General features: G+C 41.6%; 2 protein-coding genes across 2 annotated transcripts in view; one reads left to right on the top strand and one right to left on the bottom strand.

Annotated features, from left to right (window-relative positions):
- Positions 1–26,485, top strand: part of LOC126260462 (dual specificity calcium/calmodulin-dependent 3',5'-cyclic nucleotide phosphodiesterase 1-like) — a 620,495-nt gene that overhangs the window by 136,967 nt on the left and 457,043 nt on the right. The gene's annotated exons all lie outside the window — the stretch shown is intronic.
- Positions 814–26,485, bottom strand: LOC126260045 (uncharacterized). The gene is made up of 3 exons (XM_049957228.1): positions 26,344–26,485; positions 4,582–4,707; positions 814–1,015 (listed from the first exon to the last, which is right to left on the bottom strand). Exons 1-3 carry the CDS (start codon positions 26,429–26,431, stop codon positions 888–890), a joined length of 342 nt encoding a protein of 113 aa, XP_049813185.1. The 5' UTR covers positions 26,432–26,485; the 3' UTR covers positions 814–887.

Raw genomic sequence — 26,485 nt, 5'->3', positions numbered from 1 at the left:
TGACATCAGTATTCTGGACACTTTCTTCGTCACTACTTAGAAGTGAAACTTGTATTACAACTTACGTTTTTCAGTATATTTGAAATAAACACACACTTTCAGTCAGTCATCTGCAGCTACTACTCTGTAACTGTGTGTCTGCCACTCTGTTTATTGTTCTATATCATATTTTTGTTCCATTTTTCTGTTGGATTTAAGTACCAGTGGTACTGAGGTTGACTGTTAAAATACTGATAATCAGGCAATATATTACTTGTGAAGTATATATGTTTGTCGAAATGGAAATCTATTTCTTAACAATTGTATTTTTTAAATTTATTTTAATGTTTATCTCACGTATGTGTAGTCGACTCCAAGATAATATTGCCTTATCTTCCAGTACTTGGGCATCATCAATCGAAAACTGCCGTTCCATCAAGTTACAGTAACAGTACTTACGGGATTCGATTTATGTACCAAGCCTAACTGGTAACTGAGAATGAGACAGTATTGACTTGGAATCTTTTGTACATACATGGGACAAACATTAAAATTAAATGAAAAATGCAGCTATAAGAGAATATATTTCTGTTAGAATAAACAGATGACAGCTGAAAGTTCTGTGGATATTGAGTGCGTAGCCGATTCCAGGAAACTAGAGGTATACACATTCAGAAAAACAATAGAATGGATTCTTGATGGAAGATATGAATGCGGTATTTGTGAACAAATAAAACGCTCTATAACTCTGTACGCCGTTATCTAGTTCATTTTCCGAATTCCCAGACACCACTAAATTGATTAGGGAGACGAGTGTCACACAGGAAACATACGTTCAAGGTACGAAATGTTTTATTTTAGAATGTGAAAGATACATTGCACACGCAGGTTACAGCTGTAAAAGTGAATCAGGGCAGACAGCGACACCTGTCGTTGATGCAGCTGGCCCTGGAGTAGTTGAGCAGCTTCATGCAGAAACCACGGCAGGGAGATGGGTAGCCGTCGCTGGCAGAACACGGCTCATTCGTGTCCACGGCTGTTGACAGACACAGAAAAACGAGAATCACGATCGTGTTCTTCACTTTCTGTCTACACTGGGCATGTGTTTTATGTATGTGAGAGCAAGGTAGGCAGGTAAGCTACATTTTAATGTTTGTGTTGGGGATAACGGAACCAATGACTTCACGACTCTTGGACTTCCACGCTAACAATTTAACTACCGGCATTTTGTTGAAATATTTAATTTGTTTTATAGTTAACTGTGGTCGGAAACCTTCTAATGATCAAAGGCGATTTTTTAAATAGCATCGTATTGGTTTAAGAAGTTGATGCTGACGCACTCATTTTCAAATGCCATAAGAGCGCCTGCCCATAAGGTCCCTTTTTTAGACTTTGTAGCATCTTTGAAGGGATCATCAAGAAACCACTGGGACAATGGGTGGGGCGGTCATGTAGTGCGCTATACATTTGCGTAGATCCCATACAGTGGAATGCTAAACAAACATACCACACATATTTCAATGTGATACTGGTCCTGGAAACAGCAAAGATCAAGTTCTTCAGATTGTCGCCAGACTTACTTGCGGCGGTGGTAGTAGAGATCTGACAGTTCACATGTAACCTACAGCTGAGATACTTGGTAAACTTTAGTTTAACTTTAGTTTACTGCGTTATTGTTTTATAGCTGATATTTCATGAAAATGAGATGCTAAGACGATAGTAAGGGTAAGACTCAGAGGAGCACTATGTGAATAGCTTTTAGATTAACACCTGTGTCATACAGGGAGAGAGTCACCGGTTTTGTTCAACAAAGCGCTGGATGAAGTGATCAGACAGCGCAAGGCAATAAGCGTGGAAATGGATACACCAAAGACGCAAGCCGGAGACAGAAAGTCAATAGAGTTCAAGCGGACTGCCTGGACTTTGCGGGGGGCATAACGATAGTGAGACGGAAACAGATATAAAGAAACAATTCGACAATCTAAGAAAATAGCCAGGAGAGTGGAACTGAGGATCGCCTAGAATAGGACAACACCAGAAGACACCTATCAAAAGGTGGACAAATACAAATACCTGCGAGAACTTATAACAGTAATAAACAGGATCAATGCAGGAAAAATAAACAAAATGACGAAGATGAGGTCAGCCTTCTGTAGGACCAAAGATACATGCAATAAAAAAATATTTCTACGGATGCAAAGATAATACACTACAAGAGAACGGCGAGGAATGCAGTACTACACTCCTGGAAATGGAAAAAAGAACACATTGACACCGGTGTGTCAGATCCACCATACTTGCTCCGGACACTGCGAGAGGGCTGTGCAAGCAATGATCACACGCACGGCACAGCGGACACACCAGGAACCGCGGTGTTGGCCGTCGAATGGCGCTAGCTGCGCAGCATTTGTGCACCGCCGCCGTCAGTGTCAGCCAGTTTGCCGTGGCATACGGAGCTCCATCGCAGTCTTCAACACTGGTAGCATGCCGCGACAGCGTGGACGTGAACCGTATGTGCAGTTGACGGACTTTGAGCGAGGGCGTATAGTGGGCATGCGGGAGGCCGGGTGGACGTACCGCCGAATTGCTCAACACGTAGGGCGTGAGGTCTCCACAGTACATCGATGTTGTCGCCAGTGGTCGGCGGAAGGTGCACGTGCCCGTCGACCTGGGACCGGACCGCAGCGACGCACGGATGCACGCCAAGACCGTAGGATCCTACGCAGTGCCGTAGGGGACCGCACCGCCACATCCCAGCAAATTAGGGACACTGTTGCTCCTGGGGTATCGGCGAGGACCATTCGCAACCGTCTCCATGAAGCTGGGCTACGGTCCCGCACACCGTTAGGCCGTCTTCCGCTCACGCCCCAACATCGTGCAGCCCGCCTCCAGTGGTGTCGCGACAGGCGTGAATGGAGGGACGAATGGAGACGTGTCGTCTTCAGCGATGAGAGTCGCTTCTGCCTTGGTGCCAATGATGGTCGTATGCGTGTTTGGCGCCGTGCAGGTGAGCGCCACAATCAGGACTGCATACGACCGAGGCACACAGGGCCAACACCCGGCATCATGGTGTGGGGAGCGATCTCCTACACTGGCCGTACACCACTGGTGATCGTCGAGGGGACACTGAATAGTGCACGGTACATCCAAACCGTCATCGAACCCATCGTTCTACCATTCCTATACCGGCAAGGGAACTTGCTGTTCCAACAGGACAATGCACGTCCGCATGTATCCCGTGCCACCCAACGTGCTCTAGAAGGTGTAAGTCAACTACCCTGGCCAGCAAGATCTCCGGATCTGTCCCCCATTGAGCATGTTTGGGACTGGATGAAGCGTCGTCTCACGCGGTCTGCACGTCCAGCACGAACGCTGGTCCAACTGAGGCGCCAGGTGGAAATGGCATGGCAAGCCGTTCCACAGGACTACATCCAGCATCTCTACGATCGTCTCCATGGGAGAATAGCAGCCTGCATTGCTGCGAAAGGTGGATATACACTGTACTAGTGCCGACATTGTGCATGCTCTGTTGCCTGTGTCTATGTGCCTGTGGTTCTGTCAGTGTGATCATGTGATGTATCTGACCCCAGGAATGTGTCAATAAAGTTTCCCCTTCCTGGGACAATGAATTCACGGTGTTCTTATTTCAATTTCCAGGAGGGTATAATCGGCGTAGACGATAATACTAGAAAGAAATGGTGCGGACCAACTAGAGAAAGAAGTGAGAAAACTAGTGGGTCCTGAGCACGAAGATAATATTAGGAGAAATCAGCAAGTTTTGCGGGGCGTGTTATCAGGATTAATATGGATAGAATGACTAAAAATGGTATAGGAACCAACGGCTAGGGCAAGAGGAAAGACAGGACCAAGTGATTTGTTGCACTCCAGAATGAGTGGTGCGAACTCGCAAACAAAGTGGAAGTGAAAGAATTCCATAACAGAGAAGGATACGGGAAAAGGTAGAGCGTCACCAGTGCAACAGACATGAGAAGGGAGTGCTGAAGACCTTGAAAGAAAAGCCCGAGAGAAAAAAAAGAAAGGATAAACAGCTTCTGCGGGAGAAGAAGAAAATGCATCCATGAAAGGGGTACACGTGGTCCTACACAGGCGTGGCCGAGTGGTTCTAGGCGCTTCATTCTGGAACCGCGCGACCGATACGGTCGCAGGTTCGAATCCTGCCTCGGGCATGGATGTGTGTGATGTCCTTAGGTTAGTTAGGTTTAAGTAATTCTAAGTTCTAGGGGAGTGATGACCTCAGATGTTAAGTCCCATAGTGCTCAGAGCCATTTCAACCATTTGAGCCTACAAAGGCCGTAAGGAAAGAAGAAGAAGAAGAAGAGAAAGGAGGGGGAGGAAGAGGAGACACACTTGTTTTTAAGACTTGTACGCGTTTTCTTTGTACGAGACATCATGAACATAGCAATTGTTGTACAAGTACTTTATGGCATACTCGCCATGTAGATCTATGAATGAAATAATGCGTTTGGCAAAGAGACAGCTTGAGTTTGTGGTACTGTGAGTGTACAAGTATTTTTCATACGCTGGAGATGGCTTTATGACTGTAAAAATTGAAACCTAGGGGAAAAAACGTTCTCGACTGACCGTCCGTGTTGCATCGGCACTCCCTGTTGACGCAGCGCGCCAGTTCGAAGCCTCTTCGTGCACACGGTTCGATGCACACGGGTGGGAAGCCGTCGTCGTTCTCGCAGGCGACGTTAGTGCTGAACGCTGAAACATCGAGAGATATCATTCATTCACACACACACAAACTTTTCCTCAGGCTACGTTATTTCAGCAAGAAAGAGACTAAAAGCTAATGACTGAAATCCTCCTGTACTCCGACCTACCCACTTAAAAGAAGCAGTGAAAGATGAAAAAATGTTTTAAACGTACTACTGTGAAACGGCTTTTTACTTTTATCTTGCAAGATATTCTGCAGTTTGTTCTCGCCATCTCGTATTAGAATCACGCTGAGAACGTCCTGTGTGTAGCAGACACTTCAAATATAAACAGTGTGATTCCGAACTCCACAGACATTGTTCGGGTACATTTTCTGAGTATTTTAGTATAAGCAGTCTGTGGTCCCCAACGGCTCATTAGGGACTAATTTTATTCCAATCATTTTATTTTGAAACTCTTCCATCGGTCCGTGTTAGCGTAAAAACACAAATATGCGAATGTTATTTCACCTTAATGCAAAACACAGCGGACCACACTCCAGCAGAAAAAAGAAACAGATGGTACACACCATCATACAATAATAAAATAGCATATAGAATTAGAAATATATCGGAAAAGCAAGGGATCCCAATAACGTTCAGAACAAACAATACGTTTTTTACGTGCTTTATATTTACAGCCTTTAATTTACTGGAATAAAATCTGTTTCTCATCTCCAAGCTACTGTACACTTTTTCAAATCACATTTCCTAAAATATTTATACAACAGTCTGCATTTAAAATCACTCCCCAACGACTAGTTCAGCATCCCCCAGATGGCTCTGCAGCTGCAAAACCCACTGGCACTCATCGGAACCAAATACGTTGTGTTTTAACCGAAACCTCTAGTTTTGTTTATGATTGTTCGGGCGAATTCTAATCGCAGCTTTCTATTGCTATCAAAAGAGCTCCATACTAAATATTATAAGCAGAGCAAAATCTAATAATGTAGACAGTATGAATACTTCTCAGCACATAATTATTTTTCTTTGTATAGAAAATAGTTTTTTAATTTTTTTACTATTTGGAGATGAGCATCTTTTGATGTATATTGAGTACATGTAACACAAAAATAAGTGGAAAACCATGAGCGTACGGTCTGAGTAAATTTTTTAAATTCTTAGCAACCGTCGTAGCTTAGAGAGACTTGGTAGCCCGTGAAGAGAACTTAAGCAGTTATTCAGGATGTAGCGAATGTGTAGATTATACGATCTTCTTGCAGGTAGCGTTGTGAGACAGTTTTCAGCTAAGTTCTGGAAACAGTATATAAACCAAAACGATCACAGGCGTAGTTAATTCACTACAAATGGCTTACAGTGGTCATGTATGCTACTCCAAGTATTAAAACATATTCATAGGCTCTTCTAGTTCACAGAAATTCTTCCACTTCAGAGATAATTATTCTTTGTAGATAGCATAATTATCGTTGGCATTGGTCAGATGTCTTTCAACTTTGCGAAATGTGTATGGTGTCTGATTACCAGGTAGCTGTCAATAGAGCTGAAACCAACAGTTTTGTTCCGCTGTCGCCTACTTGAATGATGTGAATAGACCCGGCTGCAAATGGACAAATGTGCGTGTGGACGGAAATTGTTACTCGGTAAGTAGCCGTTTTAAACTAACAAATTTCCGTTAGGTGAAAGGCTTCACAGTGTAGGCAGGCAATGCAGATCTACTGTATCTTGGTTGACAAATGGAGCTTGAAACGTAAACATGGGTAAGGAGTTTGGAAGCTTTCTACTCCAAAATTGATACCATACTTACGAAGGCCTGTTTTGTCGGATACTCGATTTTTCAGATACTTGTTACTGTCGTAGAGATGAGATGGGATGATGATCTTTATTTTGAGCATTCTTCCACCACTAAGTCCTAGAATACCCTCATAGGTACTTAATATGAATTAATGGACTATAAACTGATTATTTTCTCACTTAATAAAATGCATTTGCGGGTTTCGCGTTCAGGCGAATGCATAACGTACGGACTTCGTACATCAATCGAAACTCACATTCCCAGTGATATTAAAACGTAAGAAACATCTGTTAATTATATTTTGGGGAAAGTTTTTCTTACCTTTAGAACTACTAACAGTAAATATTCTTTAATTGCAACTACATTTAGATATTTCTGTGTGTGTGTGTGTGTGTGTGTGTGTGTGTGTGTGTGTGTGTGTGTGTGTGTGTGTGTGTGTGTGGTGTGTGACTGCAGTCTTAAATATCTTAAGTTTAGGCGGTTTATGTGGGTATAAACACAACTATACACTTTCTTAAATTTTTGTACGACTTCTTTTCTGTACCATTAACTAACCTTCTCCCATGTAGAAGTAGAACCGTTTGGATGACGTCTTGGCTTTAAAAATTTTTGGCTCAACTTGAACGGACTGACTCTTTGTGCAATGAAAGCGAAACTGGCATATCAGATCAAGCACGAAGTTGTCTATCTCCAGTGTTTAATTGTACTGAATAAATCAGAAACTGGAGCACATGATTTACAACAGGACATTTGTCAAAAAATTGACATTCGGTAAATCGCTCTAGCAAAAGCGCTTCAGACTTTAACATATAAACACAACAACGAAAATTGTTTCCGAAATTCGGTTTTTGCCGCCCGGATGTTACGTATCACGTAAACATAGCGTGTCAGTGTCTCCCTACACATCTTGTAGGCACAATGCATTGCCACGTAACCAAAATTCCACACCATGGTGAGCTGTTAAGTGCTGTTGCTTTTTGTCCGAAGAAACAAAGCGAAAGTTGTGCCTTTACGGAACCAGTACCGTCAGCATTTCCCCATATAACACGTGTGGCTGTTACGAAGTTACACATTGTAGCAGAGGTTATCCTTTGTCGCAGCTAGTTAAGTTACACTGACGTGACAAAAGTCGTGGGATAGCGATGTGCACATTTACAGATGGCGGTTGTATCGGAACACAAGATATAAAACGGCAGTGCATTAGTGGAGCTGTCATTTAAACTCAGGTGATTCGTTTGAAAACGTTTCCGAAGCGATTATGCTCGCAAGACGGAAACTAACAGACTTTGAACGCGGAGTGGTAGTTGGCACTATAATCCGTTCATCATTAGAATAAACCTGATGTAAACATTGCACTATGTATTCTTACGCGTTTGCTGGAACCTCATTGGATTTCCGTTTCACGTGGGACTTCTGCCACGCTGTCTGGAGTACTGTGAAGCACGATAATAACGGTACGTTTTGTGCAGTGCGTTACGCGCACATCGACTTAGCGATAATACGGGACAACAGCTTTACCAGCGAATTTAACTTGGACGGCACTGGCCTGTCAGCTGGTACAGCTAGCCTGCAGTGACTTGGCCAGCAGTTCACACACAAAGAGACGAGCAGGGGAGCAATACAGGTTCGAATGTCATTTAATTTTTAAGTAGAATGAAATTATACAATGCCAATCTCCCACAATACGCTCCTTAGACGACTAGACGAAAACCGCAACACTTACCGTTTTTAGCTAACGTATTATTGTAATTAAATACAAGAATGATGAAAATTCCTGACCTAAACCACAGGATAATTTTTCTGCATAAGCTGTGTGTAACGTAAGAGAGTATTGAAGGATTTCATCGTATAGTTAAATATTGAAGCCACTGAAGGTATTACTTACAGTCAGTCGTCTGGTAATCTCTTAACTCCTTCCTTATCCGAATTCGAGAAATACATTTCAGTTCTGGAAGTGTCACCTGCTACGCTGATAACGAGCCTAACAACAACAGAATCTACGAAGCCAACCAAGCGCAGCATTTTCTCTTCTCTTATGACCAGCCCTTCTATATCCCGACAGCGTTCGACAGTGACTTGTGAGAAAGCTGCGTACGTTAGTTCCAGTACGGCTGGCAGCTTAACAGTCTTGTTACTCCTCGGGCCAAATCCCGCAGCTTCGCTCCACATCAGTTCTGTTGGGTTCATATAGTAATGGTACAGTAGCAAATGTAAAAATACAGCATTTCTATGATGTGCCCGATGCTGTGAAAATGTTTTTCACGTTTCTACGATACTTACCTACCTCTGAGTTCAAATGGTTCAAATGGCTCTGAGGACTATGGGACTTAACATCTGTGGTCATCAGTCCCCTAGAACTTAGAACTACTTAAACCTAACTAACCTAAGGACATCACACACATCCATGCCCGAGGCAGGATTCGAACCTGCGACCATAGCGGTCACGCTGTTCCAGACTGAAGCGCCTAGAACCGCACGACCACACTGGCCGGCATACCTCTGGGGTATAAAACGATGGACATAGTCCAAATAAAGAGGATTCAGTTTTCGTTTTAGCCTTAAAAATTAAATTGTTATGTTTTCTTAATTTTATCAACTTTTATTAACAGTCTTTCATAAAACAACGATAATTAAGAATTTGCATTTGAAATGGAAACAGGAATTTCGCGTCCAGTATGGAATTAGAAACCAGAAGACGTGCAATATTCATAAAAAATGATGATGAGTTTTATAGTTACGGGCTCTAGGTATTTAAAATTGAACGAGAAAAAAAAGCCAACTGCGTGATTCGCACCTAAGCGCGAACAACCGCATGGAACACCAGTACGCTACCGACTGCGCTTTTTTTTTAATCTCATTTTGTTCGCTTTTGTTCGTTCATCTGCTCGGGGCGGACGTTGTAAGATATCCATTTCTGTTCGTTGTTGATCGATTGACTCAGTTTTTCTTTTTTTTTTATTACAGGGGGCACGTAACCCTCTGACCGAACACGCTGAGCTACCGTGCCGGCTCGCTAAATGTTCGATGTTAGATTCGTATGCTACTGACTGCACTAAACATTCGATGTTGGAATCGTTACAAACTACGTTACATAGCTCCATAGAGGACTAGACGAAAACCGCAAACACTTATCGTTTTTAGCTAACGTACTATTGTAATTAAATACAAGAATGATGAAAATTCCTGACCTAAACCACAGGGTAATTTTTCTGCATTAAGCTGTGTGTAACGTTAGAGAGTATTGAAGGAAAACTTCAAAGCCCGTTATATCCATAAATTTATGAAAAACATTAAGAACAGCCTACTTCTCGGCACTTTATAACATATTCCAAGTGTGTGTCCAGCCGGCCAGTGTGGCCGAGTGGTTCTAGGCGCTTCAGTCTGGAACCGCGCGACCGCTACGATCGCAGGTTCGAATCCTGCCTCGGGCATGGATGTGTGTGATGTCCTTAGGTTAGTTAGGTTTAAGTAGTTCTAAGTTCTAAGGGACTGATGACCTCAGACGTTAAGTCCCATAGTGCTCAGAGCCATTTTTGTGTGTTCCACTACGGAACAGAAAGCAGCCCAGCCATTTTCATACTGCGCATTAACAGCGCGACAATCAGAGCACAAAACTGCAGAGGCTGCGACTGCACATGGTTTTTGAAATAAAAACTACGTAACTAAAGCGTGATTAAGAAAAACGGTGATGGCTGTTAATACATTTGAATATCTTAATGTTTTACTTAACGTAACTTAGTAATAAGATATCTAGTACACAAGTAGGACCTATTTCAAAGAGCGTAACAACACCAGTGTACATGTGCTACGGCTTCTGACCACTCATCGCATTTGTGTTTGTTTACATCAGGTTTATTCTTATGTTGAACGGATTATAGACGCTGCGACATTCCAACTTGGAAACTGTTAGGAAGTTCAATGTTGCGTGCCCGCATCTCGTGGTCGTGCGGTAGTGTTCTCGCTTCCCACGCCCGGGTTCCCGGGTTCGATTCCCGACGGGGTCAGGGATTTTCTCTGCCTCGTGATGGCTGGGTGTTGTGTGCTGTCCTTAGGTTAGTTAGGTTTAAGTAGTTCTAAGTTCTAGGGGACTGATGACCACAGCAGTTGAGTCCCATAGTGCTCAGAGCCATTTGAACCATTTTTTTCAATGTTGCGTGATCCACAGTGTCAAAGATAGTGCCGAGAATACTAGATTTCAGGCATTACATCTCACAACGGACAACGCAGTGGCCGACGGCCTTCACTTCACGACCGAGAGCAACGGCGTTTCCGTAGAGTTGTCAGTGCTAATCGACAAGCAACACTGAGTGATCTGACCGCAGAAGTCAATGTGAGACGTGCGGCGAACGTATCCATTAGGACAGTGCAGCGAAAGATGGCGTTAATGGGCTATGGCAGCAGCGACCGATGCGGGTGCCTTTGCTAACAGCCCGACATCACCTCTACTGGGCTCGTGACAATGCCGGTGGGACCCTAAATGACTGGAAAACCATGGCCTGGTCAGTTAAACCCCGATTTCAGTTGGTAAGAGCTGGTGTTGGGATTGCAGTGTGGCGCCAACCAAACGAGGCCACGTACTCAAGTTGTCAACAAGGCACTGTGCAAGCTGGCGGTGACTGCATGAGGGTGTGGGCGGTGTTTACATGTAGTGAAACCTATTATTGACTGGAAACGGTTATGTTCGACTACTTTGAGACCATTTGTAGCCATTTATGGACTTCTTGTTCGCAAACAAAGATGGAATTTTTATGAATGGCAATGCGTCATGTCACCGGGCCCCACTTGTTCACGATTGGTCTGAAGAACAAAATGGTTCAAATGGCTCTGAGAACTATGGGACTTAACATCTGAGGTCATCAGCCCCCTAGAATTTAGAACTACTTAAACCTAACTAACCTAAGGACGTCACACACATCCATGCCCGAGGCAGGATTCGAACCTGCGACCGTAGCGGTCGCGCGGTTCCAGACTGTAGTGCCTAGATCCGCTCGGCCACTCTGGCCGGTTTTCTGGCAGTAGTTGTAGTCAGACTTAAGATGTAGTACTTATACTCATACGGCATTATATTTGCCGTTACGATATGGGAATTAATTTCCGTGACTGACAATAAGAACAACGTTAAAAATTTCTTGGGACAAGGAGAGGCAGGTTCCTTTTAATTACTGCAACCTCCATGCGTTTGAACCTGCTTACTGTATTCATGCCTAGCACACACTTTACAATTCCCCCCCCCCCCCCCCACGCTTTTTGCCCCATTTCGATTCAGTACCACCTCATTAGTTATTCGACCTACCAGTCTAATAGACAGCATTCTTCTGTAGCACCTCATTTCAAGAGTTTCTTTTCTCCTCTTGCCTGAACATCTTATCAAGTACGTTTCAGTACCACACGAGATTACACTAAAGACAAATATCTTCAGAAAAGACTTTCTGACACTTAAATTTATATTAGATGTTAAAAAATTTCTCCTTTGCAGAATTGTTTTTCTTGCTATTGCTATTCTGGATATTATATCCTCTCAACTTAAGCCTTTACCGTTTATTTTGCTGTCCAAATTGCTAAATTCATCAACTACTTTTAATTTCTCTTTCCTAATCTGATTCCCACAGTATCGTCTGATTTAATTCGCCTCCAGTATATTCTATTACCATTGTTGATGTTCACTTTAATAAACACTTTTCAAGACACTAACCGCACTATTCATCTGCTCTTCTATATCATTTGCCGTCCCTGAGAGAATTACCCAAACTGACCTTCCCTAGGACGGTTTCTATCAACTTTTCCATTCTTCTGTAAACAGTTCATGTCAGTATTTTGCGACCACGACTTATTAAACTGAAGGTGTGGTAGTATTCGCGCTTTTTAAATGTAACAACATATAAAAACGTGCACCATCGATGTACGAGTATGAATAATAAATTCGATTGCTTGTCGTAAATTCTGATAACGTTTGTGAACTTTACCGCCAATCGCCGCATACTCTGAGTAACGACAAATTACCAGTTTAGAAAGAAGAAAATGTTGGAGTGCAAGCAAAAAGATCTGGAATGCTTACATTGTACCACGGTGATCTATGAACAGAATTTCCGGGCGATAAACTGAATTTATTTAGCATCCCGGATAGCGATATGTTTCCAATTTGGTGTTCCGTTCTTAAAGTCCTGTGAATTAGGATTCGCGAAGTCCATACTCCTTGGTTTAGAACTGCGCTCTACCAGAAGTACGGTACGGGAGATGTGGTGCAGCACATCGTAGTGGTAAGTTCCTATGGGACCAAACTGCTGAGGTCATCGGTCCCCAGGCTTACACACTACTTAATCTAACTTAAACTATCTTACACTGAGGATAGCACACACACCCATGCCAGAGGGAGGACTCGAACCTCCGACGGGGGCAATGGCGCGAACCGTGGCAAGCCCCCCCCCCCCCCCCCCAGACCCCGTTGCTACTCCGCGCGGCGGTGCAACACATGAATGACATAGTAATGATAGGGTTACTGGTAGTGTCGGTAGCATTGTTAGCGAAAGAAACATAAATGAATGTATGAGACAGTAACTGGTTTCTGTTTGTTTAATTGCTTTGCACTTAATTAGAACCGTACATCGTTCTTTGTTAGTGCACTGTTTGTGTATTTAGTATCCTTTCAATATATTAATTGCATTTTATAAGTAGAAAATATTATCTGCTCGCATAACGTATACACTTTAATGTAACCAAAGCAGTTACTTTAGATACAAGTACAGTTTACATGTACAAACACAAAAAAACCAACGAAATTGTTGTTTTGTAGTCAATAGAACATTTTCATCATGATCAAAAGGCAAGTGTTTCCTGCTACAATTGATAAACGCGAAAGCTGCTTAGCAATAACAGAAACTTGTTTTATATAACCTCCATAAAGTAATTAAGCGATGTCTGATATTTTTTGTTTTGGATTTTTTTTTTAATTTTATCATTATGAGGAAATGACATTTACTAGCAGTATATGAGAAATCTGTAATTTTTTAAGTTTTACTACAACTGTCCTCTGTTTTTCAGTACATATCAACAGTTTTCCAATGAAACCTGTATTAAACAATAACTTTTAATTTTACTATAATTTATGTTTATTTTTAAGTAACAGACAGGAGGATAACTATGTAGACCAAAAAAGTTCCTTAGGTTATGCGGCCAGCCGGAGTGGCCGAACGGTTCTAGGCGCTACAGTCTGGAACCGCGCGACCGATACGGTCGCAGGTTCGAATCCTGCCTCGGGCATGGATGTGTGTGCTGTCCTTAGGTTAGTTAGGTTTAAGTAGTTTTAAGTTCTAGGGGGCTGATGACCTCAGAAGTTAAGTCCCATAGTGCTCAGAGCCATTTGAAACATTTTGAACCTTAGGTTATGCAGCCCTTTATACAGTATACCCACATACAGTTTCTAGACAATCACCGCTTCCAGTATCTAGGAGAATTAAGTAAGACACTGATCGTTTACGTAAACAAAGCGATCGAAATGAGTTAACGCCCGATAGGTATGCAACACAATGTACAGGTAACGCAGTTACGATCTTAACTTACCAAAGCTACTAGGAAAAACTACCGCTGTTTACCCTTAATTATAGCAGTCTATAGTAGTTCTAGAACTCTAGTTTGGATATTTTTTCGAACATTAGCGCTCCCGACGTAGCGCTGAGTGCTGCGGCCTGTCGGTCCCCTATCCGCTCGACGCGGTATCGCTACCAGAAGCTGTTTGTAAACACGTGTGTCGAAAGGCCCTGCCGTGGTTCCCCTGGTCGCGCGCGCCTGATGTAACGACCTGCTGCTCCATGTTATCACCGACTGGTGACCACAACATCCTGCTTTGTCTGCGCGCCCATAAACTGATCCGCGTTCAGTAAGACACAAGAAGTTGACCGCCTCAAAGACTTCAGCCTCTGGAGTACTAATTTGGTGCCAGTTTCGATTGTTAGACATTCTTTTCTCTTCGTTCTTCAGACCCAAAGCACTCACAGCCTGACGTTGTCCAATTTTTGCCAATTCAGAAGTAAGGAGTCCAGCAATCAAAGTGATTTTCAAGCTACTAGTTCACGTACTTTAACATGGTTGATTTTCAGTGGAGGTGCAGGCTGTGGGTGAAGCAAGTTTCGCTAGGGAGGGAAGTAGTGCACAGCAAGCATGTTATATTACAAGTGTCTATCCTCGATGTCGACAGCTATCTTTCTTTTCCGAGACTGAGTTGTTGTAGTAAACGCGATGCACTGAAAATTGTTTCATCCTTCTATAAAAGAGCGGTGTTAGAAATAATAAGTACTAACTGTCTCATTGACTCACTAGTTCATGGTTTAATAAAACTGCTGCAGACACTTTCATCATTTACAAATGGAACTGTTCAATGGAAGATTAGTTAGGCGCTTACGTTGATAGTTAGTAGTAGTGGTGATATGGTGAGCAGAAGGGAGGGAGAGGTGGGGGGGGGGGGGGGATACTAGCTAATATCTGATTGCATACAAGGGTAATGGTCTCAGAAAGGTTGACAACCATTATTCTAGATAATACTCGGGTAATAACTGACAGCAGCACTTTTCCTTAGGATTAACCCATCTGTTACAAGCGTTCATACATGCAACACGTCACGGATTTTGCTCATTTTTCGCATGACTGTTGTACACAGTAAACTAGTAATTTACTACGATGGGCTTGCCCAAAGTTTCCGAGGAATCGGAGTTAAAAGGTCAAAGAGCCTGTTGAGTACTATACGAGAGAGCTAGCCGTAGAGCAACGTCGTTTCTCCGTTGTCTTAAAGGCGGCAGACTCGAAATCTGCCAGGCTGCTTTCCAGTCTCGTCATGTTTTTACCACTCTTCATACCAAACATTTGTAACACTACAACGATTCGTGATTCTCCTCAGAGGAACAATAATGATAGTGTTATTATAGTGGTACATTCATGGCGAGATATAAATCGAGCTATAACAAGGGATTGTGATGAAATAAAACATTTATCGATAGATTCATACACGTATTAATGTTATCACAGTGAAATCATTTGGCTTCTTTGTCATCATTCGTAGGCTGACAGCATTTGCGATGGCATTTTTCGTAAAAGCATGAAAAACATAGGACGGACGCACTAGGATCAAGCATGTTTTACGAATGCCATATATTGACACGCACATTTGATTTTTAATAATAAAAGTGCAAAACACGTCTCATTAACATTAAAAAGGATAATATTTCATGCAAAACACGCGTACTTAAATATATGTACGAATACCGCAGCTGTCGACTGAAACAGGGAGGGAATAATAATGCAGTCTTCACGATGTGATATTTGTCCCTGGCCGTGCAATAATGTAGAAGAACTCTGCAATCGCTCCAGGAAATTAGAAACCGGTTGCGATTACGCAGCTACTCAACGGTTGGTCCTCTCTTATGGTATCCAATAGACTCGTAAAACTATGAACCCTGATTCATAAAAAACGCATCAGCAGCACATCGTACTTGTGCATCATATTCTACATCTGAATGTGTATTACAATCGTAAGAAATATGGGCAAAATTTGCGATCCGTTGGATATAATATCCCCATGTTATTTCTTAACTGAAAATAACGATAGGAAACCAACACTTTAACAGCTTTTGTCACTGGTAAGCATTCTGGCATTGTTCTTGTTCTCAGTAAGGGTGACCAAGACTACTGAGTTTTAAATTACACAAAGGATAGAGAAACAAGCTTTTGCCACACAAAACTTTAATTAGGCGTGAACGTGCCTAGTTTGATTTTGGAGGGAGTATCCTTTGTACTGTATTTGGTACTTTAACTAGTCGAGATGTACTGGAAGTTAAACGCAAAATATTAGCTCTTGAATAACAGTCCAGTCCCAATTCAACTAACCTCTCTAATGAAATTATCGTATTAAAGAACATGCAAAGCACCATTACTAACCACACAGTTTTCATTGAACAGATTTTAACGCAATTTATCTCACATTTCCATGTAATTCGTAATGAAACGAACGCAAATATCCAAGAACTATGCCAAGGATTAAATGCTGTGAGTGCACACTTAGATTTAAAGACTCATTTGTTAAGAATTGATGCCCTTAACTTAAGAACAGCCTTATGAAGTAATTCAAATGATTGTTTGAGCAGTGTACTACTACATCCAGAAAAATTTTTACAGATCCTACTATCAATTGAACGAAAGCTAGATGCAAACTATGATTTACCCTGTTAACTCCTGCAATTTATATGCTTACTACAAGTTAACCACCACATACAATTTAATGATTGAAGATGAATTAACTGCTATTGTTTCTATACCCATTGCTACATCAAAGCACAGTTTTGAAATGTATAAGATTTATACTTACCCTGTGAAATGGAGACAGGCAGGTATTCATGTAAAGTACGCACTAAATGATTATCTACTGATCAGCAAGGATCGAAGATATTTTGTGTCTACTGATCAGCAACGATCGAAGATATTTTGTGTCCCTAAATGAAAACGAATTGCATATGTGCAAACGTAGTCATAAGTTAATTTCCCCTGAATCGGCAGTATTCTTAGATAGTAGAGTGTACAGCTGTGAGAAAGAATTGTTTATGAATCATCCCCCAAGAGATGACTGCCCTAGAATTTTAACGCATCTTTATCATCCATTTCTTAAAAGAAGTTCTGAAGGTATAATTTTCTCATTTAACTCCACCCTTGATGTCACATTGAAAGGGTACAGTACAGCCCGACATTGAAAATAGGTACAACATACTTCATTATTTTTGTCAGAACAACACATTTTTTCTAATAATAACTCAATTTCAGTTAATACAGCGAAGCCGGATACCAGTGTGGGAAAGAATGACAATTTATTTATTTAATTGATCACATGTGCACTCCCACAAAATAAATCCTTACATCCAGTTTGGTGAGATCTGTGAAATGAATGAATGTATGGTCGTCTGCTAACTGCAGATAGTGAATGTGAATATATGATCATCTTTGAGACGATCCTTTGGCCACCTTTGGTGGGACCAAAGAGATGAAATTTACCTGAGCTTTGAGCGCCTGAAATGTGGCTGACCAATACGGTAGCAAGGTGCTCCCCCACTTCTGCAGAGGTGCGAGAGGACCTGAAGAACGGCCATGTTTCGGCACTCTGCCGCTGGATCTTGTGCTGTTAAGACCTGTCTTAGGTGTGCTCCGTAAAGACAAAAGAGTGGAGACATGGTATGCATGTGGAATATTTAAGAGTAGTTTGAAATAATAATTTCTCTATTTCAGGAACTTTTGTGGGGAGAATTAAATGTCAGGCAGGTAATATTAATGGGATCGTAGTAATCTTCGAAAGTGACCAACGGTCACAATGAAACCACGTGTAGCAATAAGTTGAAATACTTCCGTGTGCTTAAGTTAAGCTGAATTACTAGCGTTTGTACTATAAGTTGAAATATTCAAGAAATAGCGTGTGCAGGACTTGAAATTAGAGGCGAGTACTTCCACGTGGTGAGTACCGTGTGAGTCTCAATCTGTGTATGAGACAAAGGATAAAGAGAAGTACTCGTCCATGGTATCAGTTGAGGACTCGTGTGTGTGATGAATATGTTCTTAATATTAATTTGCGAGGTATGTTTCCGTTTGACGCTTGATTCAAACTATAATACTCTGAGAGAGAAACAAGGTGAGTCAGCCGTCTATCCAGCAACGCCACTTGGCTTGCATTGCACAGGAAGACGTGCATATATCTCCAGAGTTCATAGTAGGAAAGTAGAATTACGAAGTGGGGCAGTGTCGTGTGAAACTGGGATAAATATTAATTGAAGTGGGAAAGCTGAAAGTGATAATGTTGTGACTATTCCCTGTGTTGTATTTCATGCTGTAGTGTGGTGTATGTCATGTAATTTAAGTATGTGTGGTTTGCATGGGAGAGTAGCATGGTAGTTTCAGAGGTAGTGGGTTATGCGTGTTCCTTTTGTACTGCTCGGTCTGGAGGAAAGTTTCGTGATGATGATTGTGAGAGTCGAAGTGTGAGAAATAATAAAAGATCAACCATCCTATCCAGAAAGTGCACTGTAGCGTTAAATAATTACGAGACCATAAGAGAGAGATTCACCAATGTAAAGCCATGCCCACTGGGAGGAATTTCTCATGTGTTATTGTTGTAGGTTATAGAATTTGTGTGTTTAGATTATAGAATTTATCGGAATAAATAAGATAGTGAAAAGAAAAAGATTGGTGCCCTTTTCTTTCGAATTGTATGTTGTCATGATATCCAGAATTTATAATGTGTGCGCCACTCATATTCAGTGAGATGGCCACGTGTTGATAAAAGCCGTTAAATAAAAAAAAGAAAGAAAATGTGGTATTGTCAGTGCGTAGTGAAAAGTCAGAGTTCTGTAAATTACTGATAGTCAGATGTGCGTTTCCGTTGCGTATTATTCATACAGGAGGATAATTTGTAACTTAATTGTGAGTACGAGAGTTCATGTTACTCGATAAATAAGAATGAATCCACTCGCTTGGCAGACCACTCATCCTGCAGGCCTGACTGCTTGATGCCACAGTATGAGCAAGGCATGTGGGTGCCTCTCAACATTTACAAGTAAAAATTATAATACACCTGAGCTACCCTTTACACTCAAATTGAATAATAGTGAATTAATCTTGAATACCACACATTGTGATTTATCATGTGAACTATTTGATATGGCTAGTGTATTGCCAACTACATTTCATGCAACTGGACATTGGCCACTAACGATAATGTTATCTGTTTATTACAATGATTCATACATATTAACATATGGAAAGCATTCCTTATCAAGTTTTTCTGAAGACAATGATTTAATTTAGGATATCCATGAAAATGTAATTTCTTCCAATAATGAGTCAAACTTCATTGAAGCAGCAAATAGTATTAAGTCCTTCGATTCATCCAGTAATGTTAATTCATACTTGATTGTCAGTATTGTGTTTTTATTGCTTTTGTTAATCTGTCTTTTGTCAACAGCAGTTATTGATGTGTCGGCAGCTGGGCCAACACCTTGTAGATAGAGGTGGCTTAAAGGGCACGCGAGACTAACGCAGACGGGCGTGAAGTACTGGAACAGGATACGTAATTAATGCTATGAAGAAAAGAACGGAGCTTCTCATATACTTATCTTTAATTTCTTCTTGTACATCTCTATGGTGAACACAAGTGAGACTCTAATTACAATCACTGTAAGGCTAATGGCGCCTTGCTAGTTCGTAGCCATTAACTTAGCTGAAGGCTATTCTGTCTCTCGGCTAATGAGAGAGAAAGGCTTAGTACGTCTAGTCGCTAGCTCTGTCGTCCATACAACTGGGGCTGAGTTCGAGTCAGTCTCTCGAGACCTGCCTTGTGGTGGCGCTAGGTTTGCGATCACACAGTGGCGACACGCGGGTCCGACATGTACTACAGGACCGCGGCCGATTTAAGCTACCACCTAGCACGTGTGGTGTCTGGCTGTGACACCACAGTTATCATGTATGAAATTGTCATCCTGAAAGCTCGCTTCTCTGTACCGAACGTTACTTTGTCTGGAAATGAAATACATGTTGCAATGCCTTCTCATGCCACGAATGGCGAAATAGATTCATAACGCACAGGAGGTCGTTTTGAGCCAAGCCACCTATGGTTGACTTTTTCTCTGGGGAGAGTGATGTAAGGGTCTACGGGTTGCACGTAGCCGTACAGTACGTAACACGCGCTCGCCAGCTGACCTATCTTGGAATGCTGACAATTTGCTTGGTCAGTAGACGTGCGTCTGTCCGCAGTACGCTACAAGAGAGTAAGCCACTGGCCGCCGTTCGCAACGCGCCGTATAACTAGCGCGGCCTCGGGCGCGACTATGTCTCTTTTCTTAGCTCACCATGGAGCCTTTCGATACGACCGTCATTAGTCGGTGTTAGGATGTCAGACGCAGTAATGATGGGTGCGCGTAGCGTGCGTATTTTATAATTAGTCTTTTGTTAATAAACTGTTTAAACTTACTTCTTGGTGTTCGCGTATTCTGTACCACAGGGACCCACTGCTTACGAATCCTGAGAAATATGTCATGTAATTATAATCCGGTGGTAACAACACAGTCAACCTCCTTATAAATAAATTCAGCTGCACAATACATTAATTGCGTATCTATAAGTTCCTGTAACGAGAACACGCCATGTTCAACAACTGCAAACAGTGCTAAACTCTACTGTGAATGCACGCAGTCTTCAGTGCTGTTTTTTTGTTATGTAACCCCACCGATATAGAACCGCAATAAGTCAACAAACAAATACACCAAACTCATTGGTCACTCGAGTCCTGTCATCAACTGAAACATTATTTTTATTTGGAAATACTTAGTTTGCCGTTGGCATCATTTTGAGCTCAAGTATTTGGCTCTGAGCACTATGGGACTCAACATCTTAGGTCATAAGTCCCCTAGAACTTAGAACTACTTAAACCTAACTAACCTAAGGACATCACACACACCCATGCCCGAGGCAGGATTCGAACCTGCGACCGTAGCAGTCCCGCGGTTCCGGACTGCAGCGCCAGAACCGCTAGACCACCGCGGCCGGCCTCAAGTATTTGGAACACAATGTATACAGCGTTTCTCACTAACACAAACATTTCAAATACGCTTTATGATCAAAACTATCCGGACACCTATCGACGCCGGCCGCTGTGGCCGAGCGGTTCTAGGCGCTTCAGTCTGGAACCGCGCGACTGCTACGGTCGCGGGTTCGAATCCTGCCTTGGGCATGGATGTGTGTGATGGCCTTAGGTTAGTTAGGTTTAAGCAGTTCTAAATTCTAGGGACTGATGACCTCAGATGGTAAGTCCCATAGTGCTCAGAGCCATTTGAACCATTTGAACCTATCGACGGACATTAACGTGAGGTGTGTTCATCATTCGCCTTTATGACAGCTTGAACTCTGCTGGAAACACTTTTTGTGAGGTTTTTGATTGTCTGTGGAGGAATGGCAGCCCATTCTTCCTCAAGAGCTGAAACCAGTGATGTTGGACGCTTGGGCATGGAGCGAAGCCGACGTTGTGACTCGTTCCACAGCAATTCTATTGGGTTCACGTCTGCAGCACTGTGGACATATCAGTTCGTTTCAGAAATGTTGTTGTCCACAAACCTCTGACTCAAAGTCACTGCTTTATGACAGGCTGCATTTTCATGCTGGAACAAACAGTCATCGTCTCCAGACTGTTGCTCTCCTGAACACAGTTTAGTTTACTCGGCTGTAAAATGTGTTCATGTGCTCCAGAATGTACTGTTTCCTGAAGTGCAATAAGTGGACCACTACTTAAGCACGGTAAACACCCCAATACTGTAACTCCACCTCCTCTACGCTTGCTCCGAAACCGCGCTGCTGCTACGGTCGCAGGTTCGAATCCTGCCTCGGGCATGGATGTGTGTGATGTCCTTAGGTTAGTTAGGTTAAAGTAGTTCTAAGTCTAGGGGACTGATGACCTCAGATGTTAGGTCCCATAGTGCTGGGAGCCATTTGAATCATTTTTCCTCCACGCTTCACTACTGGCACTGTGCATGATGGCACCTAACGTGCTCCAGAAATTCGCCCAGTTCAAACTCTTCCATCGGATTTCCACAGGGTATAGCTTGATTCATCACTCCAAATCACTCGTTTCCAGTCATTCACTGTCCATCGGTGTCGCTCTGTACTTCATCTCAATCGTCGTTTCACACAGAATAGAGAAACGTTTGGCTTATGACGAGCTGCTTGACCATTGTACAAAGTTCTCTTTAACTTCCTAAGCGCAATCATTGCACCAGCTACGCTGCTGTTAAAACTTTCAAAGTCACACGTGTTTGCTCGACGGTCCCTGTTCGTCATTGCATGAAGTACGCCTGATCTTGATTTATCTGTGTTTGTTCCTCCCCATTTACACTTCACAGTCATATCACCAGCAGCCGACTTGGGCAGCTTTAGAAAGGTTGAAAGGTCGGTGATGGATTCGTTACTGAGGTAACGTCCAATGACTTGTCTACGTTCAGGGTCACTGAGGTCTCCTAACAGACCAATTCTGCTGTTACCGCTTCTCTACCGACAATACTACACTCCCCGCTTCCTTTTATATCGGCGGGGGCGCCTCTCTTGATATCTTCTTGGCCAATCCTACATTACGTAGGGGCACATGGTGACATTTTATCAGATAGTGTACTGCAGTAACAGTTCAAGATCTCCGACAACTGACTGTACATCAAGTGGAGAGTCTTTTGTTGTACGGCCAATGCGCATAACATCGTGCTCCGAGATAATGAAGAAACTATATTTTTTTATAAACGGAGTGCTGTAGTTTTTCGGACAGTATCGGAGAGATTTTGGAAAGAGTGGAGTAGTGATGTATTGACTGTTCACATTCGGTGATATTATTGCTGGTAAAATTGTAACGAAATTTGCTAAGTATAAAAACTGAGTCTGCTGGGATAAGTGGTAATTCAATTTTCCTAATTGCGAAAACACACAATGATAAGAGACAACCTATGCTGAGGAATTACCATAGACTTTCACATTTAGTACGTTTCCACGTCTTAAACGAAGATCTGAACTTCAACAAGCTGTTTCCCAGGCACAAGTTGCCTCCCTTAACTTATGAAAGATTTTCGGCCACAGTAACAGACAGGAACTATTTTTAAACTTACTTCATTGATACTGGAAACATTTATTTATCGTGTTTCAGAAGCACTTTCGTTTTGTTTTAACAAACTATTTAATTGTTTAATGGCCATTAGAAGTACTTTCAAACAGAAGTATTACACAGGCCAACAATGGAAAAACATTTTGCTGAAAATACCTTACTCTTTTTTTTTTTAGGGTGGTAAATCTAAATATGATACTTAAAAAACTGTATCACCCACCATTTCTTCACATTTTACAGTTGAATTTATTAAATTAAGCGATTTTTTAAAGAATTTAACAGCTTTTATATAGTTTAAATAATTTAAAAAGGAGGTGTAATGAATGTAGATGATGTTGGTAGCACTGCTGATAAACATTTGCTGGCAAAAAATGTCGATTTTATTTTTGTGTTAAAAGAGGGTGTTTTGTTTACTGTCAACCTAACCTCACTTTCCCGTTTCCTATACATGTGCTCATTACAATGTCTAATCATGGTTGTAAAAACTCTGCTGACAGTTTTTGTTATATCTGCGGTGAATTTGTGATTAAAAAACATCAAAGAAACATTACAGACTCTGTGAAAAAGGTTTATCCATCATACTTTTGATCTAAACTTGGTGTTCAAGATAAATCTTGGGTGCCACATCAGGTATGTTATGTGTGTGTTGAAGAATTGAGGAAATGGTCCAAAAAGGAGAAAAAGCCTTTAGATTTGCTGTTTTATGATATGGAGGGAGCCAAGAAATCATTCCGATGATTGCTACTTTTTGCAGTGTTGATATTACTGGTCATAATTCAAAAAACAAGAAGGTAATAAGCTACCCTAACCTTCTGTCCACCATCCGACCAGTAGGGCATAGTGTAGATTTGCCGGTTCCTGAACTGCCAGATGATTTTTATTCTATTCCAACAGAAGTATTGTCTGATGTACAGTGTGATTTAGGTGAACCAGATGATGATGAATTCCATTGTCATGCAAAAAGTCTAGAGCCCAAATTGTTTACTCTGACCGAGCTTAACGATTTGGTTAGAGACTTGGCCTTAACGAAAGAAAAAGTTGAATTTCTTTGCTCTAGATTAAAAGAAAAGAACTTATTGGCATATACATGTATAGAAAGAGAGATCAGCAATTTTCGAAGTTTTTTCAATAATAAGGTGATTTAGTACACTGCTCAGACATTCCCAGTCTGATGAATGAATTTGGTACCGAATACAAAAAGGAGGACTGGAGGCTGTTTATTGATTCATCCAAAACTAGTTTAAAGGCTGTTTTATTACACAATCGTAACATGTATGCATTTATACCTGTTGGACATTCTGCACATATGAAAGAAAGCTATGAAAACCTGGAAATAGTGCTGAAAAAATAAGCTATTCTGCTCAAGGATGGATGATATGTGGCGATCTAAAAGCAACATGCATGCTCCTTGGTCAGCAAGGTGTCTTTACCAAATTTCCATGTTTCTTGTGTGAATGGGACAGTAGGGCTAGAGATCAACACTGGTGCAGAAAGTAGTGGCCTGTGAGGGAGTCTTTAAATCCTGGTGAGAAGAACATTCTACTCAAAAACCTTGTAGATTCAAAAAACGTACTCCTACTGCCTCTACATATAAAGTTAGACCTAATGAAACAGTTTGTAAAGGCTTTGCCTAAAGTTGGATCACGTTTTAATTATCTCTGCCAAAAGTTTCCACATCTTTCAGAAGCTAAACTAAAAGAAGACGTCTTTGTCGGATCTGACATTAGAATATTGATGTTTGATGTTAACTTTGAATCCACAATGACCTTATATGAGAAAGAAGCATGGGTATCATTCAAGCAAGTTGCTACAAAGTTCTTAGGAAATGAAAAAGATCGAGAATATGTTTCTATTATAGCTACAATGTTAAAGAAGTTTAAAACTTTAGGATGTTTAATGAACCTGAAAGTTCACTTTTTGAAGAATCACCTTGATCACTTCCTGAACAATATGGGAGATATTAGTGAGGAGCAAGGAGAGCGTTTTCACCAGGATTTAAAGTGACGGTAAAACGCTACCAAGGCCGCTGGAACACCAACATGATGGGGGTCTACTGTTGGTCACTTCACCGAGAAGTTCAGCAAGCGACTCATAGTAGAAAAAGCCATACAAGAAGCTTCAAAGAAAAAAGAGAAACAAAACACAAACCAATTCCAGCTGACAAGTGAAATCTCTGTTTACACATATCATTGTTTTAAGTAGCTTACTGTAAATACAGACCATGCTTATGTTGTAACAAAGCGTTTCACTAGTTTCCCCGTTTACCGTATACCATAGGATTTTTATATTATATAGTAAAAAGCATATTGCTCGAAAACTATGGGTGATACAAAAAAAAAAAGGCTAGATTTGGATCCAGCTCATAAAAATCTAGGAAGATCAGCTATCAAAGCAAAAAAAAAAAGGTTTCAAAAAATATTTTTCGCTAGCCTGTGTTATTATTCAACATTGCGAAGTGCTTATTTAAAGTTTAAAAGACCCAGCTCGTATGTAATGTATCAGTGCATGCGGTTTCTTCCCTAAGAGCGTCTGCCGTCTAACAACTGAAAATCAGTGTAACCGATACAAGTATCACGGGTTCGAAACCCACATGGGTTGTACTTCCTTTTTACTTGTACTCCATTTTACGTTTCGTTTTTGTAATTAATGTTAATCAAATAGCACATTTACATAACTGAATCGAATAAGATACTTAAAATTTTAATGACATGTGGGTTGAGCAGAAATCACAACAAATATGTTCCGATTTTAACTGAATCTGGAAGATAAGATTTTTTATTTTGCAGTCAAACAAAAATAAATGTAACATAAAAGCGGAAAAAATGAAAGTATAAACTGAATTATGAAAACTGCAATGATTGTATTATTTTTTACCTTTACGTCACAGCTGACCATTAGTACCACTATAGATATGTTTCTGTAGTAGTTCTAGCAGTCAAGCTGCAAATACAGATCTCCGCTCTTATCCTTACTAACTGCTCAAATTACCGTTTGCTAAGCGTACTGGCAGTACGTTACAGTTTTTGTTTACATGTGAAACAACACCTCCGCACCACTGAAAAAACGATCCAGCGTCAAAATCGATTTTGAAGTCACCAAACACTTGCAATCAATACAAGAATGGCCGAATTTGATGTCGTTCGGATGTAGATCCGCGGGTACACAACACACGTCGTGACCTCACGCCTTGTGCCGTTAATGCTGGAACAAATACCATTATGAAACACCATTATACTCACGCCAGTCGTCACAGCTGGTGGTTACGACAGCTATAGCCACGATGAAGACAGCCGTGGCGATGGAAGCGCTAGCCATGGCGAAAGACATTCCCGGTGGCCACTGCTGCTAAGCGACCTTCGTTCTGCATTGTCCAGTCTCTTA

Source organism: Schistocerca nitens, chromosome 5 (genome assembly GCF_023898315.1).
Source record: "Schistocerca nitens isolate TAMUIC-IGC-003100 chromosome 5, iqSchNite1.1, whole genome shotgun sequence".
NCBI classification, from domain to species: domain Eukaryota; kingdom Metazoa; phylum Arthropoda; class Insecta; order Orthoptera; family Acrididae; genus Schistocerca; species Schistocerca nitens.
Note: the sequence above shows the minus strand (reverse complement) of the source record. Positions and strands in the feature narration are given on the sequence as shown.

Bases quoted from the DNA above. Each gene is read 5' to 3' on its own strand.
- LOC126260045 (XM_049957228.1), bottom strand. From the start codon at position 26,431: ATGTCTTTCGCCATGGCTAGCGCTTCCATCGCCACGGCTGTCTTCATC. The intron at 4,708-26,343 runs GTGAGTATAATG...TCGATGTTTCAG, and splicing joins CACCAGCTGTGACGACTGGC to CGTTCAGCACTAACGTCGCC. The intron at 1,016-4,581 runs GTCAGTCGAGAA...GTCTGTCAACAG, and splicing joins GTGCCGATGCAACACGGACG to CCGTGGACACGAATGAGCCG.